General features: G+C 38.8%; 1 protein-coding gene across 1 annotated transcript in view; it reads right to left on the bottom strand.

The window, feature by feature from the left end:
* Window positions 1-17,944, bottom strand: part of LOC126092282 (vacuolar protein sorting-associated protein 16 homolog) — a 225,855-nt gene that overhangs the window by 88,990 nt on the left and 118,921 nt on the right. The window contains exons 6-9 of the mRNA XM_049907799.1: window positions 7,713-7,959; window positions 6,447-6,572; window positions 5,922-6,049; window positions 3,561-3,705 (exon numbers count right to left, since the gene is read on the bottom strand). Of these exons, the coding sequence (XP_049763756.1) occupies window positions 3,561-3,705; window positions 5,922-6,049; window positions 6,447-6,572; window positions 7,713-7,959 (646 nt within the window). The remainder of the gene's footprint in view (window positions 1-3,560; window positions 3,706-5,921; window positions 6,050-6,446; window positions 6,573-7,712; window positions 7,960-17,944) is intronic.

The raw sequence follows: 17,944 nt of genomic DNA, 5'->3' as shown, positions 1-17,944 counted from the left end.
TAATTTTGTGGGAAGTATCCTTCCCACACCCCTTCCAGAAACTACTTTGGTGGTAACCATTCTTCCGAAGAACAATTAAAACACAGTTGTTTGATGGGAAGGCTATATTTTACAACAAACAGAAACTACAGCTGGTGCAGTGGACTGCTACTAAATGCCAGGAGGATATAGAAGTGGTAACAGCACATATTCCCTTAAATGCTGTAAGGAAATACATTTAGTGGGAAGTATATTTCCCCCCACGGCCCGCAAAAGGATCAATATTTGCTGAAGATATTTACTCAACACAGAATACCTTGTTTTACTTGCAAAAGTTTGCAGAAGTTTGTGATTAACAATGGATTACATCATCCTGATAAGGAACATATAACAGAACTCTGGTGAGTTGCTACCTGCAACAGAGTATTGTGCACTAATTGCATTAGTATACAGTCATTACTATTTTCATTTTTGTCACACAACATCCTCATGTACAATACCTTCATTATGAAGTTAAGTCACTTTGACCTTTGGAGGAGGCCAGTGACCGTGGATTCTAAATTTTAGACTTTGCAGTGCTGCTCATATTTTAATTTATTTGACATACAACCAGCTTCAGGTTTACAGACATCATCAAATCTTAAGAAAAACTACAATACAAAAAAACTCAACTATATGTCCTTTATGCTGGTGTATTGTTAAGATATGATGGCTGGTTATTTATTCTGATTAATTAAGATTTGACGAAAGGTATGAAGTCTTCTTCAGCGTAAGCACAGATGAACAATTATGAATCATCATCCCCATGGATTGTTTCCAAACAAAAGTGGCACCACTCAGTGGCTAGTATCTCTATATTTTTCCATTTTTCAGCTTGTGAAGTAATCAACAGTCACAACCCAGGATTCCAAAAACGGTTTATGTAATGGTGATAGTTCGTAAGGCATGTTTGTTCAAATGGCAACTGCAATGAAGAAGCCGTCACAAATAGTACTTAATACAGTCTGTATGCAGTGAACCCATAAACGAAGCCATTGCTACCTTTTGAAGAGATCGTGACTGTGACAGTGACTAAAAAATAGCAGTGGTCATTGTAAGAAAAGTAGATTCAAAGTTCAGCGAAATGTGTAAATAAAACTGCAAAAGAAAGGTCACGAAGGCTAGTCCTAAGCAAATTAATTGTCTCAATACCACAAAAAGTGCTGCAGTGAGAGGAAAGACAGGCAATTGTTACAGTCTGCAATAAGTATAATATTCAAACAATGTATTCGGATTACATTCATTCAAAGATTCTGATTCAAACAGAGGATACAGCATGGGGTTGGCACTTGCGGCTGTTCATGCCATATCACAGTATTTACAGTAAATTTTCAAGCAAGTCTCACAAGCCCACCAAACAGAGAAAGAAAAGAAACCTGCCATTCTGTGGCTTTGTGTCAGGCAAGATAAGACACCTGCTGAAACGACACAAGACAAAATCAACCTTCAAGCCTACGACAAAAATTTATCCTTTACCGAGACCAGTTAAAGATGCAGCAGGTCTCAGAACATCTAAGATCTATGAGATACCTTGCAAAGGTGGCCAGTCTTATGTTGGACAAACAGTATGCAGTGCAAGGTTTGTGCAAAAACAAATCTCCCGTGCCAGATCTTTCCAGTCTCCCACCACCTCCCAAAGTCCCACTGCCCGGCCACAGAGGAGCATTCCCCTCATAACTCAGTACCACCCAGGACTGGAGCAACTGAATTACATTCTCCACCAGGGTTTCAACTACCTCTTGTTGTGCCTTGAAATGAGAAATATCCTTCCCACCCCTCCAACAGTGGTATTCCACCATCCACCGAAGCTACACAATGTACTCGTCCATCCTTACAAAACCCCTGCTTCCAACCCCTTACCTAATTACTCATACTCCCATAATAGACCCAGATGCAAGACCTGTCCCATACATCCTCCCACCACCACATACTCCAGTCTGATGACAAACATCACCTATCCCATCAAAGGCAGGGCTACCTGTGCAAGCTACGCTGCAACTACAGTGCTGCATTCTTTGTGGGCATGACAACCGACAAGCTGTCTGTCCACATGACTGGCCACTGATAAAGTGTGTCCAAGAAACAAGTGGACCATCCTGTTGCTGAGCAAGCTGCCAAACATGACATCCTTCAGTTCAATGACTGCTTCACAGCCAGTGCCATGTGGGTCCTTCCCACAACACCAGATTTTCTGAACTGCACAGGTGGGAACTTTGCCTGCAATACATCCTACATTCCCGTAACCCTCCTGACCTCAACCTTCGTTAGTCACTGTCCTCACCCACCCATCCAGCCCCTTCCCTGTTCCCTGTTCCCATTCCAACACTACAAAGTTGTCATTCCACCATCACATCCAGCCTGTTTACTTGTCTACTTTTCCACTATTTCCCCTCGCCCTTCCCCCTTCCCACCTCTCCCCTGCCCTCTGTCTAACCAGCAGCACTTCACTGTCCACCACCACCACCACCACCATACTATCCCTCCCCCTCCCTGCCCCAGGCTCTTCCTCACACTCATGCAGTTGCCAATCCCATCAGACACTGTGCTGCTGTTTGCAGTGTAGTTGCAGCATCTCCACTGTATGGTGAGTAGCAACTTTTATTTTCATAATATAGTTGTATTGTATTGTATTGTATTGTATTGTATTGTATGTAAACCAGGGGCCTAGAAATGACGGAAAGGCTCCATCCTCGCCACAGCCGCAGTGGTCCACAACCCACGATAACTACCACAGTCCAATTCACCCCTCCGCCGCCCCACACCGAACCATTCCTGCAGGGTTATTGTGCAGTTCGAACCCCAGTGGACTAACCTCCCCTCTCCCCCCCTCCACCTAGGGAATGTGTCACACCAGATGAGTGTAATCAAGTGTAACCACTATGTTTGCGTAGTAGAGTAATGGTGGTGTACGCATACGTAGAGAACTTGTTTGCACAGCAATCACTGACATAGTGTAGCTGAGGCAGAATAAGGGGAACCAGCCCACATTTGCCAAGACTGATGGAAAACCGCCTAAAAACCATCCACAGACTGGCCAGCTCACCGGACCTCGACACAAGTTGGCCGGATAGATTCGTACCGGGGACCGGGTGTTCCTTCCCAATCCAGAAAGCCATGCATTAGACTGCATGGCTAACTGTGCAGGTCATAATATAGTTGCTTTTCAGTATCCCTTTAACAAGTCTTCTCCATTTTCCTAGCCACTAGACATGCTTCTTTCTATTTACATTTCCAATATTAGTAAAATATCGAATTATGGGAATACTGCATATCCAATACTTCTCTGACCAAAGTTCAATGTGTATGGCCTACATTAATTTTACATATGGGGGAAAAAGATATAATAACAGTAGGATAAGAGATTTGGGGCGGAGGGGGGGGGGGGCAGTACAATCAGATAACTGAACATATGCAATTGTGGCACTTACACACATACCTGTCCTCTCATGCATATTACAACCAGAAATTAATAATAAAGTTCATGTAAGTCATTACATACCATCAATTAACGTGATGACAAAAATAAACAATGATGTGCTCACTTTATAGCAGGCCCAATGCGCAAGAATACGACTTGATCCCTCTGTCTCTGGCAGACGCAAATATTTGGCGATGTGGATGGCCAGGCAGTAGTGGTGTCTCAGCACCAATCTGTCCAGCAATACCTGTGTAGTCAAATGCTCCAATCTTGTGAAAGTTGAGGAAGAAATATCTCACTCTTGGCTGTTATTTATACATTTACTTAACAATAATAAAATGTAATGAGCGTTTACTTTGTACTTTTCAAAATGAAGAGAGTCCTATTCAAATTACAATGCATTTATATTTTCCTTCTCAATTAATAAGCAGCATGACACTTAATCTTCCTCCGGAAATTAAGCAAGATGTAAATACAAATGAGGGACATTCAACAATTTATAAATTTATATTTTTTTATTTAATTTTGCAAGTGAGAATAATCATACTCCTCTTTTACTACTGAATTTTATGTCGCTTCTTAACCAAATATATAGAATGTTTGAAAAAGATTAATCTGATTTCACATGACTACACTTTTCCACTTGAAAATACACAGTTGGAGTACATTATGACTTATGCATAGACCTAATATGTTGTTATTTTCAAATAACACACACACACACACACACACACACACACACACACACACACACACACACACACACAAAGAGAGAGGGAGAGAGAGAGAGAGACGAGCTTGGGTATTATACTTTTACAACCATGTCTCCACTGTTGCTATGTGGTGTCACAGTTTACCCAAAAACTGTTGGAATGGGAGACACATCAACAACATCTTTTACAAACCTTCACAAAAAAGAACAATGTACCATGAGATCAGGTGACTTTAGATGCCCATGGTACAATGCAAGATCCATAAGCCATTTACACTCAATCTACCACTGAGCAGCTCAATGTTAAGAAATTATTTTACTAGTGGGTGCAAGTGTGGTGGTGTTCTGTCCTATTAAAAAATGAGAGTTTCAGCATGTTCTAGCAGTTGTGGAAAACTCAGATGAATGAACAAGTGAGTGAGAGTCCACCAGTAGGACACCTACTGGCAAACAAATGAACAGGCAACTTACAACTAGTGCCAAAGTAGACTGTTAGTTTCTATGTATAAGTTAAAATTTACCCCAAGTCTCTATTTCCATTCATGTAAAAGATAGTCTTATGAAATCATATGAATCTTTTTGAAACATCCAGGATTTTGCCTAACTGCTTTAGACATCTTCAGTGGTTTTTATCTCTCTTATCTTCTGCTTGTGTAGTTAGTTAAGCACTACATCATGGCTATATGTGTTATAGTAAATGTATAAAAGACAGTTTGATTTAATGGCAGCCATAATGATAATGATGAATAGGTCTTTGACCCTTCCTAGCCATTACACTGGATTTCATTCTGCATCTTGTTTTACACATGCACTCATTTCCCAAAGCAAAAGGAGGACAGATTCCAGAATCCAACTAGAATAAATCTAAGAAAAAAGATTTGAAATACAGCTGATGCAAATAATTCATATGACAATCACAGTTAATACCAATTGATAATGAAAATCATATCTCCAATACAACAAACTATTTCAGAACACACAGAGATCCATGTATTAGAAAATTTAAGTATTAAACTGCAGAGGTTCACAAGAAGAACACTTTATATATGCTGCACATTAATTTTTTTTTATTTCATTTATGCACTCACGCACATTCACACAACCAGGCACCAGGTGCGTGTGCACGCCCATTCGCTCGCACTCTCTCTCTCTCTCTTTCTCTCTCTCTCTCTCTCTCTCTCTCTCTGTCTGTCTGTCTGTCTTTCGGCAACATACATACAAACAAAAACAACCAAATGCAAAAACTGGGAAAGTCAATGAAATGTTTTTAAATCAATAGCCAATACATGACAACAACAAAAGATCATTTAATATTCTAGGATATCCACTGAAGACACCTTGTTAAAATGGCATAATGTGCGTGGATGCATAAACAGAACAGAAAATTGATGTGCAGCATTCCAAAGGTGTTTTTCTTGTAAACTACCGCAATTTATATACAGATCTGGTGGAAAATGGCCACCACAAGAAACTTTGTAAATAATAATTGGAAGCAAACACTACCACATTTTTATCCATGCTTATTGTTCTAGTTTCACATTCATTGCATAAAAAGTTTCAAGAACATGGCCCACTTTAACATCTTCGAACTCAAAGACAAATGTTAATATTTAATCCCACTGTCCCACACATCAGTACTGACCTGCACTGTTTACAGCAACATCCCCAAACCCATGCACCTTATTGCCCTTTCAGAATGTTGCCACAGCAATTATATATATTAACTATTAAATAGTAGCTAAAAATCAACCTCCAAGCGATATGAAAGGATACTGCGTAATCGTCAATGGTATTCCAACGTGCCGATTTCGCACAGCATTAAGAACACGTAGCAGTCGACACATCCTAACATATGAATCGGAGTTCATACTGGGAACAAAGCCTTTGCCAAATTGTGCTGCCTAAAAAGGGAACAGATTTTAAAGATGTTACCATGCTGAAACAAATTAATGTTTCCAGATAAAACATTGGTCAGAAGCTGCATTTACAATATCCCAAATATTTTTCATATAAATTTTACTGAGTACTTTCTAAAAAGTAATTTAAAAAATGTGTTGGAAAAAGACAAATTAGAAATCTATTTGTGTACTGCAGCCAGAAAGGCATTCATGAGAACTTAAATATTAAGCCACAAAAATCTGTACTACACTGGAAGACAACAACATCAAACTGGGTTAAATTATAATGTATGAGGCAATAATAAAACATGACACCAATAACATAAAATCAACAAATAACTTCAAAACAGTTTACATCTATATATTCAATGAAGATAATAAGCAGAAGAACAAAAAATACCCGAATCAGCATTTTCTGTGTGTCTGTGTCAAATTCATAGCCTGCAGCCTCAATACAATTTTTAACTGCTTCCTCTAGCTTGTCTTTGACAATTCTTATATATTCATCTGCTCGATGACTTCCTTTCTGGAACAACAGAGACACATGATATTTTTCTAACAGAGGTATACTACTTACTGCATCATTACCAAGTTTACCTCATCACAAGAATCGTAGTACATTTCAAGATGACACATTATGTTAGATCTCTCTTTCAGTTATTCTTCCTAACATTTCATTCAGCTGTCAGTCACAGTTTCATACTACATTTTAAAATAAATGTAAGCTACTACTTAATCACTGACTTCTGAACATATGACCTTTACAAGTAAATATGCAACTGTGACTGTTCAATTGCAGTAACTTTCATATTTTGCTACTTCATTAAAAGACCCTGAAAACAAATAATCTTCATTTCAAATATATGAACAATTTTATACAGCATAAACATGACCCATCTCAGCCAACAGATAACAGGTCACATGCAAATAGGAGCCAATACAATAAAAAGGTTACAACATGAAGTCTTCCGGTCTCATTTCCCATATTCATAATTGTGAATCACAGAACTATAAACAATCTTTTCAACAGAAAAATCTAAAGTCCCTGCTGAAAATGGACTACTGTCAGTCAGGGGTGAGCTACTTATTGGATAACATTATGACAAAACAATTACAGTAACAGAATAATCTATATGGCATCTATAACAATTTTTTCTTTTACATTATACAAGGTTTTGCAGTGACAGAGACTTCATCACAGAGCATCAAACATTCTCAAACCCAATATTCACATGTTGAACAATAATGTACAGCTACATATTCTAGATACAAAATGATAAATGTTAGACAGATATCAATGAAAAAACATTTCCTGTGTTGTAGAATCACGATATGAACCAACAGACTGACTGTTACCCAGCCTAGGGCACCTAACTTGGATGGAAAGCACTTTTGGTACAACACAAGCGGCGGAAATGATTGAAGTACTTAAATACCTTAACAATAATGCACTGTGTGTGTGTGTGTGTGTGTGTGTGTGTGTGTGTGTGTGTGTGTGTGGTTTTTTTTTTCTTTTTTTGTGCGAATTTTATGTTTCCATCACTGTTCAGCAGATGTTTTAAACAATGGTTATTATGCTTAATGTTTGTAAAGTGATGATAGACATTTTTTATTCAGTCATACTGCTTGAAAAATTTTGAAATGTCCCTCACTGTAATTTTTGTACCTGGAACTGCTTTGAAGCTTCAAATAAATAAGATCCAGGATCATTACTATTGATTCGAAAAATTTCTTGCACCACAACTGGCACTTTCTGAATCATTTCATGAGAGAACAGAGAGAGCACGCGAACACCATCCATCTCAGGCACTAAGTACACTCCAGAATCATATCCATACTTTGTGGAGTCTCCTTGCCGTCCAACAAGTAGTAGTACACTCTCCCAATATCCAATGACCGCCTCAGTCCCACACCTGTCAAACAACAATTCAAAATTATTGAGCTCTATGGATACGTACATACTGCAGACAATCACATATGATAAAGAAATAATGAAACATGGTAAACATTTTTACCTTTGGTGTGAAATATGCAGAACTATGAAAAAGTTATCCTTTCAATCTTCCTGCCACTTTTTTCGCTATGTTATCTATCCCAACAACCCAACTAAGGAGTATTTCAAAAAATAATCTTCACCAATAAACATAATAATTATTATGAAATAGAATTCTCATGACACAAACAGCATACAACAACAGAACACTCAAACACAACCGAGCATTCATTACCGCAGACCCTTCAGGATCACATGTACGAACAGTTTGTGGTTCCACTAAATGACAATTAAAACTTGTGAAAGACTACAGAAGCATTTACCTAGTGGTGCACTTTTGCAGTGTAGTCAACAATATTTTACAGTATCTATGGTCTTGAACACTCTTCCCTCCAACTAACACAATATGAACAGGAATTCAATTGAGTAAAACAAAAGAGAAAAACCTTTGTGAGCACAAAACATAAATAAGAAGGAAAAGCTTAGTATACAGAAGGAAAATATTTCAGAGAAATGATGGTGTAAAGAAAAGACTCTTACCAACAGAGAACAGACGTGAGAAATTAACAATAGTAATGCAATATACTGAAAGATGAATAAGATAATTTAATTTAAAAGTAATAAGGGAAATATATTTGTCATTTATAATTAAATGAGCATATTATAAATATAATATCTGAATTAAGCAACTATACTGAAACGCTTACATTAGCAAAAGTGTAAAATAAAATGAGATTTTTTGCGAAGATACTCACACTGACAGGTGCTAAGTGAAATGCTTTTATTTTACATTCAGTTTCGGTCTTTCAGGCCATTTTCAGGTACAAAGACATCACCCCATATGTTCACATTATGATTTAAAAACACATTTATGATGTCAATTGGTGACAAAAAGTTCTTTAAATTGTGTTTCAAGAAAAACCTCACATTTATGTTTCTTTAATCAGTGAAATGAACTGCTCATATACATATGACTTAACTTTTATAATTATCTCACATAACACATAATGTCAAAAAAACCATCTAGCCTCTTGTTATGAGTGAACTATGTTCAGTCACTCCTCATGAAAATTCTACAACACTCAACTGTCTTGATAAACATGATTGGAATTGTAATCACGTTAACACTGTAGTGATGTTTTTGTTCCTAAAGATGTTGTGAAATACTGAAAATGCTTGTCAAATGAAAGCAATTCACCTTGCAGCTTTTGGTATGTTTCTTAAAATACAGTTCATAACAGCTCCAGGACAAGGTTACCATTTGAGAAGCTTAGTTTAAGAAGGAACCAACCCTGTGAACAATTTGAGTTAAGTATGCACATATCATTCATTCTGGTTACACCTGTGATAAATTAATTTACAGAATACCAAATTTATATCTTTCTCTGCCACAATGCAGGGGAAGTGAAAGAAACTGAATAAATGAATGGAAATTGTTATAATAATGTGATTCCAATGTTTCTGTACTTAAGTGGAAGAAGGGTTCATCCATCCCAGAGATGCATCTGTGTTGTTGCACAAACAAAAGAGAGTAGAAGTAACAAATTATTTTTTTAATTACATACTATGCAGACATATATGTACATCTTTGATCTTCATTTATTAGAGTCAATGGAATAATTTCATTATTCTTTCATATGAAATGAACAAATTTCCTTGGAGTCCTACTTTCTTCCCACTCTGTCATCTGTCTAGATGCAAGTAAGAATACCATGTTGTATCACTAGTTGTCTATACAAGTTTGTTACCCATTTTAGCAACCTAATTCTGCTGGAAAGTGCAAGTTCAGCAATGTTTTAGAAGTTGCCATGCACTGTGACATATATCGTCATGCTGTACTACATTTTAACAAGGTCAACCATCACCCATTTTATCCCTCTCCTATGGTGATCTCTGTGGCTGGTTTCATCACAGTGGGAAAAATTATGGGAACACACTCAGTTACACTGAACATCTGTTCAAATCACATCTTAACTGAAAACTAAATAAAATCATTTTCACTCCCACTACGGCCTTTGTGATTTTCCCACTTCAGAACATTTAGTATTCTGACACACAATGCAATCTAGTATTCCATCTTTATACTGACTACATTTTCTATGGAAAATATCACATAGGGCTGATGTAAGCTAAGTTAATGCAGTTTGTGATTTTGGAAACTGAAATAAATCCAGAAGTGGAAAGAAATGTTAATGATAGAAATGAAGAATAAAATTTTTGCAGAACTGGAAATGAACACATCTGCCTCTGGGAAAGTGATTCATGTGATGAAGCTCACTGAAATCAAACAACATTATAAGACAAGTTGCCAAGCAGATAAGAAAGGAAGAAAGGTGACCTATTCCTTGTGACCTCTACAAATGATCAAAATGCTTAATCTATACATTCTCTTAAGATCCACTGATGCAGAAAAGGCCTACAAGAAAGATAGATATAAGCTCCCACTACAAATATTAGTTACATTACCATTTATATACTATTTGATGATCGGATTTTTAAGGGAGATGACTTACAACAGATCATGTCTGACATAAACAATAAATCATGTACCTAATTTTTTGTGATGTGTCTGTAACTATATGTAATCAGGATACGTTATAAAAGATAACACAAAGTATATGAACTTGTTTTATTGGTTTGAAAACAAAAGTTTCTAACTATGCCTTCCACACCCATGTTTTGCAAACCACAATGATGAATTGTCACTCCAGAGAAGTCATTAAATATATTAACTCTTTCAAAGATGTCCATTTCTACTTATACTACGATCTCCTACAGGTTGTTAAATTGAGTAAATTATAATCAGTAACTTCAGTTCTACTCACACTAGATAAGTTAACACTCGCTCCCTCTGCTTAACTTTGATATATGTAATCATTAATGAATAATCACTTGATTTGCTAGTACAGTTCTTCCTCGCAATACTTTCAACTTTTACCATGACTGATACATATCCTTATAGTTGATCAACACTTCTAGCTTCCAGCACCGTCCTACTCACGTGCCCACTTGTCACTTAATGGAACAATTCCGACACAACTTGACAATGTTCCCACCACCAAAAAAAATATGCATTGCGTATCTAATGTTTCAGAATGTCAGATTCACCAGCTAGTGCACACTAACCAAACAGTATGACTGTAGAAGACTCAGTACACTTGCAGAGAATACAGTCTGGCAGGGGAAAAAAAACCTTTTAAATATTTTGTTAAGGATAAAAAAAGATTCAAAGCTTGTTTATGCAGGAGTTCATTTTGTGGCCCTACAAGTAAATGTTTGAGAACTCTCAGTGGTGAGTAAAGTTTGACCTGAGTTTGAATTTAATGACACCCAGCATTACAATAAATGTCTTATGTCTTCCATTTCATTTAAGATAACACATCACATGGAATTTACACCTGTCAAATAATGGCACAGCTCACCTACAGCATGGCTTGCAAAAAATAAATGATGTAAAGTAAGCAATATTCAGAAAGAGAGAGAGAGGTGGGGTGTGGGTGGGGAGGACTTGGGAGGGGAAATTATACCCTAGTTTCCATAAAATTTACTTTATTTAACAACAGTGATCATAACAACAATACCAGTGTGGAAATGTAGCCATGGGCCGTGTCTCACTGCCCAAGGAACTGGAACCTGGATGATGTGGGCTGGCATGTGCCTGCACTCCTCACAGGCAGCAACAATGATCCCTTGGATCACGTGAGTCATCCCTTGCAACCAGGGGAGCTGACAGATAACAGAAGAGGCAGATGCAACCATGATGCTCTCTGCAGCACCCAAGGAACTGGCAGGGTATACCTACAGACTGGGGAGCAATGGAGTGCTTTGTAGAATGTGGCAGACAAGAACTTACACTATAAGGAAAGGATAAATTGCTACTCACCACAAAGAGGAGGCACTGAGTCGCAGACAGGTACAATAAAACAGAAAAATACTAGAAAGTCCATCTTCAGAAGTAGAGCTCTCACACTTTCACAAAACAACAAAAACCAACTCACTCTCTCTCTCTCTCTCTCTCTCTCTCTCTCTCTCTCTCTCTCTCTCTCTCACACACACACACACACACACACACACACGTGGTCATATGTGCATGAACTGTTGTTATGTATATGTATATGTGTGAAAGTTCTTCTTTTGAAGACATACCTTATCTGAAAGCTAAAAATATTTCTAGTTTTCTTTTTCACTGTGCCTGTATGTGACTCCATGCCTTCTCTATGGGGTGAGTAGCAATCTCTCCTTTCCATATGGTTGTTATCCCATCCTGTGTTACCCATATTTCTTTGTTATTATAATAGTGGCAGAAATAGTTAGTTTTATAGTAGGTGTAGTGTTTATTAATACCAGAATTAGTTATATTAACTGGAACTAGTACTGTAACAATTGTTACATTCCATACTGGATTTTCCATTGTTGGAGCTAGTACTGTGTTTGATGTAACAATTTATTCCATATAATTAGTTGATGATATATAGATAAAATATTGTTGTTGATAATATTATGAAAAGGATAGGTTGTCACTCCCCATAAAGGGGAGATGTTGAGTCGCAGACAAGTCACAACAAAAAGACTATTCAACATGTAATTTTTCGGCCAGAAGGCCTTCTTCTGAAACAGACAAAACACACACACACACACACACACACACACACACACACACACACACACACACACACACACACATAGAGAGAGAGAGAGAGAGAGAGAGAGAGAGAGAGAAGAGAGAGAGAGAGTCTGACCCCAGCAGCCGAAGACAGTGGCCAAGTGTGTGACAGCTGCATTTGCATGAAAGAGTGTGTGTGTGTATGTGTGTGTGTGTGTGTGTGTGTGTGTGTGTGTGTGTGTGTGTGTGTGTGTGTACACTGTCTATTTCAGAAGATGGCCTTCTGGCTGAAAGCTTTGTGCTTAGTAGTCTTTTAGTTGTGCCTGTCTGAAGCTCAACATCTTCACTTAATATTTTCCATTTCTGTTGACAGAAATCCACGCAAGGATGAAAACAGTCTTTGTTTAAATTACAGGTAATAAAAAACAGGAGCTATGTTTTTGTACAAAAACAAATCTCCCATGTCAGATCTTTCCAGTCTCCCACCACCTCCCAAAGTTCCCCCGTTTGGCCACAGAGGAGCATTCCCCTCGTAACTCAACACCACCCAGGACTGGAACAACTGAATTACACTCTCCGCCAGGGTTTTGATTACCTCTTGTCGATCTTTCCCACCACTCCCCACTGTGGTATTCTGCTGTCTACCGAGCCTACACAATATACTCGTCCATCCTTACACAACCCCTGCTTCCAACCCCTTACCTCACGGCTCATATCCCTGCATAGACCTAGATGCAAGACCTGTCCCATACATCCTCCAACCACCACCTACTCCAGTCTGGTCACTAACATCACCTATGCCATCAAAGGCAGGGCTACCTGTGAAACCAGTCATGTGGTCTACAAGCTAAGTAGCAACCACTGTGCTGCATTCTATGTAGGCATGACAACCAACAAGCTGTCTGTCCACATGCATAGCCACCAAGAAACAAGTGGACCACCCTGATGTTGAACACATTGCCAAACATGACTGCTTCATGGCCTGCGCTACATGGATCCTTCCCACCAACACCAGCTTTTCTGAATTGCATAGGTGGGAACTTCCCCTGCAATACATCTTATGTTCCTGTAACCCTCCTGTCCTCAACCTTTGTTAGTCACTGTCCTCACCCATCCAGCCCCTTCCCTGTTCCCATTCCAGCACTACACAGCCATCATTCCACCACCACACCCAGCCATTTTATTTCTCTACTGTTCTGCTACTTAACCCCCCCCCCTCCCCATGTCTCCCTTGCCCTCCGTCTAACCTGCAACAGTTCACTGTCCACTAACCCCACCACACTACCCCTCCCACTCCCCACCCCAGCCTCCTCCTTACCTCCATCCAGTTGCCACTTCCATCACCCACTGGTGAGACTGCAGTCGCACGCGCACGTGTGTGTGTGTGTGTGTGTGTGTGGGGGGGGGGGGGGCAGAATATTTAATTGTGAAAGTCTTTTTGTTGTGCCTATCTGTTACTCAGCATCTCTGCTATACAGTAACTTTAAATGTTGATTTATTCAGAACCATCCAGATTATTTTGAAAACTGTTAGTGTGAGGAAATGATTTTCTTATTAATCATTATCTCAAAGTAAACAGGAAAAATTATACATTGGCAAAGAGTTGATTCTATGAAACAGTTCTCTCATGAAACCGTTAGTGAATGAATTTAATGTACTTATTTAGATTTTGGCTTTAAAGATTGCAATTGCCCTGTTAACTAAAATAAATGTCCAATCTGAAGTGGCAATCATTTTATTACTTGTAATGGATAGTTCCATCTGCCTTGTGTGACCCGACAAAAACATTTCAAAATCAGCATTTGTGAGTTTCAAAGATGAGCAAACAACTTTTACAAAATTGCTGAGGATTTTGTGAGGACTTGTTGACATAATTCTCGGTGGTTTCTGTCTTGAGATCTTTGGCTGACATTTGTCTAAGGAGTTTCCAGACATTTCGGCAGCATGAGTGGCTTGCTTTGTCAAAGATTCAGCCTCCACTGCTGGTGGTGGGCTGGAGTCAACTCCAAACAAAGCCAGAGATTATATGTACCCATCACACCAACGTTTAAGGGCTTCCCCGTTATCATTACCACTGTTTTTCTCCCCTTGCTACCTGCAATGGCCATTCACTGACCTACAGAAATCCAGTATCCATTTACCTTGAGGCTCCTGGATTCCCAAGCTGGAGCTAAAGACCATTTCAGGCAGCATTAAGTGACCTAAAGCAATAATTATCAGGGAAACCCTCATATATTGGCCAAACTCTCAAATATTGGCACAACAGGTACATATAATCTCTGGTCATAGGCTTGACTCCAGTCTACCAGCAGCAATGAAGGGTGAACCTTTGATGATGGCAGCTACTTGAGCTGGAAAAGTATTAGGGAAACCATTAAACAAAAGTTGGCCAAAGGCCCTGAAAAAAGAAGCCAACAGGCAATACATAAAGTAATTTTTAGTCTGATTGCCTACATAAACCATTAGTAACACATCCAAGATCAAAATTTAGTAATATAACTGCATAGGAGAATGTGTATTACAGTGGGACTACATGCCTCAGGTGTGTGTTGGTATCTGTCCACCTCCACTCTCTTCAATGATGATCATCAGACGTCAGACACAAATTTTGCTCTTGTTAATGAAGAGAACTCCACATCCACTAACCCACACTGCTTGCGGGTTTTGTATGGTTGATCATAATGGACACTTAGAGAACAAACCAATCATGTAGGGCCAGTTTTGTACTATCTGGGTAGACACAGCCATCCCAGTTGCCTCCACGAACGTAGTACACACTTACATTGCTTTCTTCTTGGAGTACCTACAAACTATAATTTCTAAGTAGCAGTCAACAACTTGTGTTGTTGCCCATGGGCAACCAATGTGACCCAGATCCACAGCCGGCCAGGATGGCCAAGCGGTTCTAGGCGCTTCAGTCTGGAACCGCGCAACCGCTACGGTCGCAGGTTCGAATCCTGCCTCGGGCATGGATGTGTGTGATGTCCTTAGGTTAATTAGGTTTAAGTAGTTCTAAGTTCTAGGGGACTGATGACCTCAAATGTTAAGTCCCATAGTGCTCAGAGCCAGATCTACAATGTATATAATTGTCAGGACAAGGCTAATATAAAAGAAAACTTTTGGAAAATACACCAGAAAAGTTGGAAACTTGGGTGGTATTTTTGTACGAAAATCTAAATGACAGTTCTGTTGTCACACGACAACAGTTGTATGTTTCACTGATATCACTGCAGTGTATGCTGATCCCACAATCAGCTTCCCATGCTGACAAATCATCTTGCCATAAAGTGGCAATGGAAGCACCATCCACACTTAAACTGATCATTCAAGGTATGTTCACAGGCTGAACAGTACACTCAAGTCAGAGTTCTTTAATAGTACAGACTAGTATACTAATCAATCCTTATCTTTAATATAGCACCCAATACATAGTTCATGGGAATGAAAATACTTGTAATGACTGTTAATGTTCTGACATTTATAATTTTGATGTTTTAGCAGGTTGAACTAGACTTAAAGAACATACTGTCTGAAATCATGATTTTTTTATTCAAAAAACACCAATTTCAAAAGTTTCTAGATGACTCAATATTTTGTAACCAACACAGAAATGTGTTTCCTTCTCATCCTGTATGGTAAGTCTCCCCTGACCCGTGGTTCTGGGTGACCTTCCTGATACTACACCTTTTCCTACACCTCTCCAGTCCTTTCCATCATCCTTCTTCCTTCCCCTTCAACCCTTCTGCCTGAAGAAAGAGCCACTGGCTCCGAAAGGTTGCCAATCACAACAATCTTTTATGTGTGTGTGTTCTGCCACTGCTTAGTGAGTAGATTTTTAATCTAGCAAATTAAATAATTGTTTTAATGATGTTCTGCTATGGTAGTCACTGAAAGCTTCATGCACTGCTCTCTTGAGAGTCAAATGTGTTTCATTCAGTAGCTCCCGATCTATGTCGTCTCTGTTTCTTTACACTGACTGAATACCATGGAGGGATCCTCCCCTCATGAACTACTCTATTATATACACATCTATCCAGTGCACAGTCAACTACTCTTTTAAATGTAAGCCATGTTTACTCTACATGCTCCTGTTCTGAGACAAAAGTTTCAAGTTCCTCACTGAGATATTGTACTACTACCACTTCTTTACCTAGTTTACTTAAAATGTAAATCTTTCTACTTGTGTTAGTTGATGTTTGTATTTTGGCAATCATTGTTGCTGCAACTGCTTCATTGTCACTGTTACTAGTTTCAATGTGGACATTATCAAAGAGGTCAGGTATATTTGTTGCCATTAGATTGATCGTATTTACATCATGAAAGCAGATTCGAACTATATTTTCTAGGTAGTTTTCTGAGAAGGCATTTTGTAATGTTTCACAAGATGTCTTGCCACAACTATCACTAACAAAACTGTAACTATCTCTGCTGACTGTTTGGTGATTAAAATCTCCTGTAGTGATTACAATATGATCAGAGAATTTAAATACTAGATAACAGGGGTCTTCTCTAAAGTTGTTGGTTACATCAGGGATAGCCTGCTGGTCAATAGAAGGATCCAGTTATAATTTTATGCCCACCCCTGACACTGAGACTTGCCCATACAACATTGCATGCAGCTTCAGTTTTTATATCCATGGATTTGAGTTCCTTGTCTGCTGTGACAAGTACACTATTCCCATTTTCCATTAGACTATACTTTCAATATGTGCTTGGATTTTCCCAAAAATCTCAGTGTTGTCAATTCCAGTTTTTAACCAGCTTTCTTAACTAGTATTATGTGAGTGTCACTGCATTTTTTGGCACTTTGTTCTGATTGCTATAGTAGTTAACCACAAGAATTTTAATACTCTCTCCCATGGGAGGGTTCCATGGACCTTATACTGATACGTCCATGTCTCCTACAATTATGACAATAATGAAAAAAACGTTTGTGTACATTTTCTACAAGTTTAGCTAGATGGTCAGCAGCCTCTGGTGTGTAGTGCACACCTGCCCATTTAGGGGGAACCCTGCAGTACTATCGTCTACCATGGCTACTGGGCCTCTATAGAAAGTACATGATCTATCACCAGTTGCCCAACTGACTTAGTGGCTTGTCAGTCGTAGATCTAGAGGCCCTTAAAAGAAAGGCTGGGACAAGGGAGAACTCAGGGCAGTACACACATCCTACTAACCAATACGCCTGAGGTACTGTTTTCTACTGAAACTGAGCCATTGAGAGACACTTCCAACTGTTGGGAGGCTTGCTGTGTACCACATCAGGAGTAAGCAAGCACAAACGTGTACAACCCTGTCAATC

Source organism: Schistocerca cancellata, chromosome 7 (assembly GCF_023864275.1).
Source record: "Schistocerca cancellata isolate TAMUIC-IGC-003103 chromosome 7, iqSchCanc2.1, whole genome shotgun sequence".
Taxonomy (NCBI): domain Eukaryota; kingdom Metazoa; phylum Arthropoda; class Insecta; order Orthoptera; family Acrididae; genus Schistocerca; species Schistocerca cancellata.
This window is presented reverse-complemented; position numbering and strand designations above follow the sequence as displayed.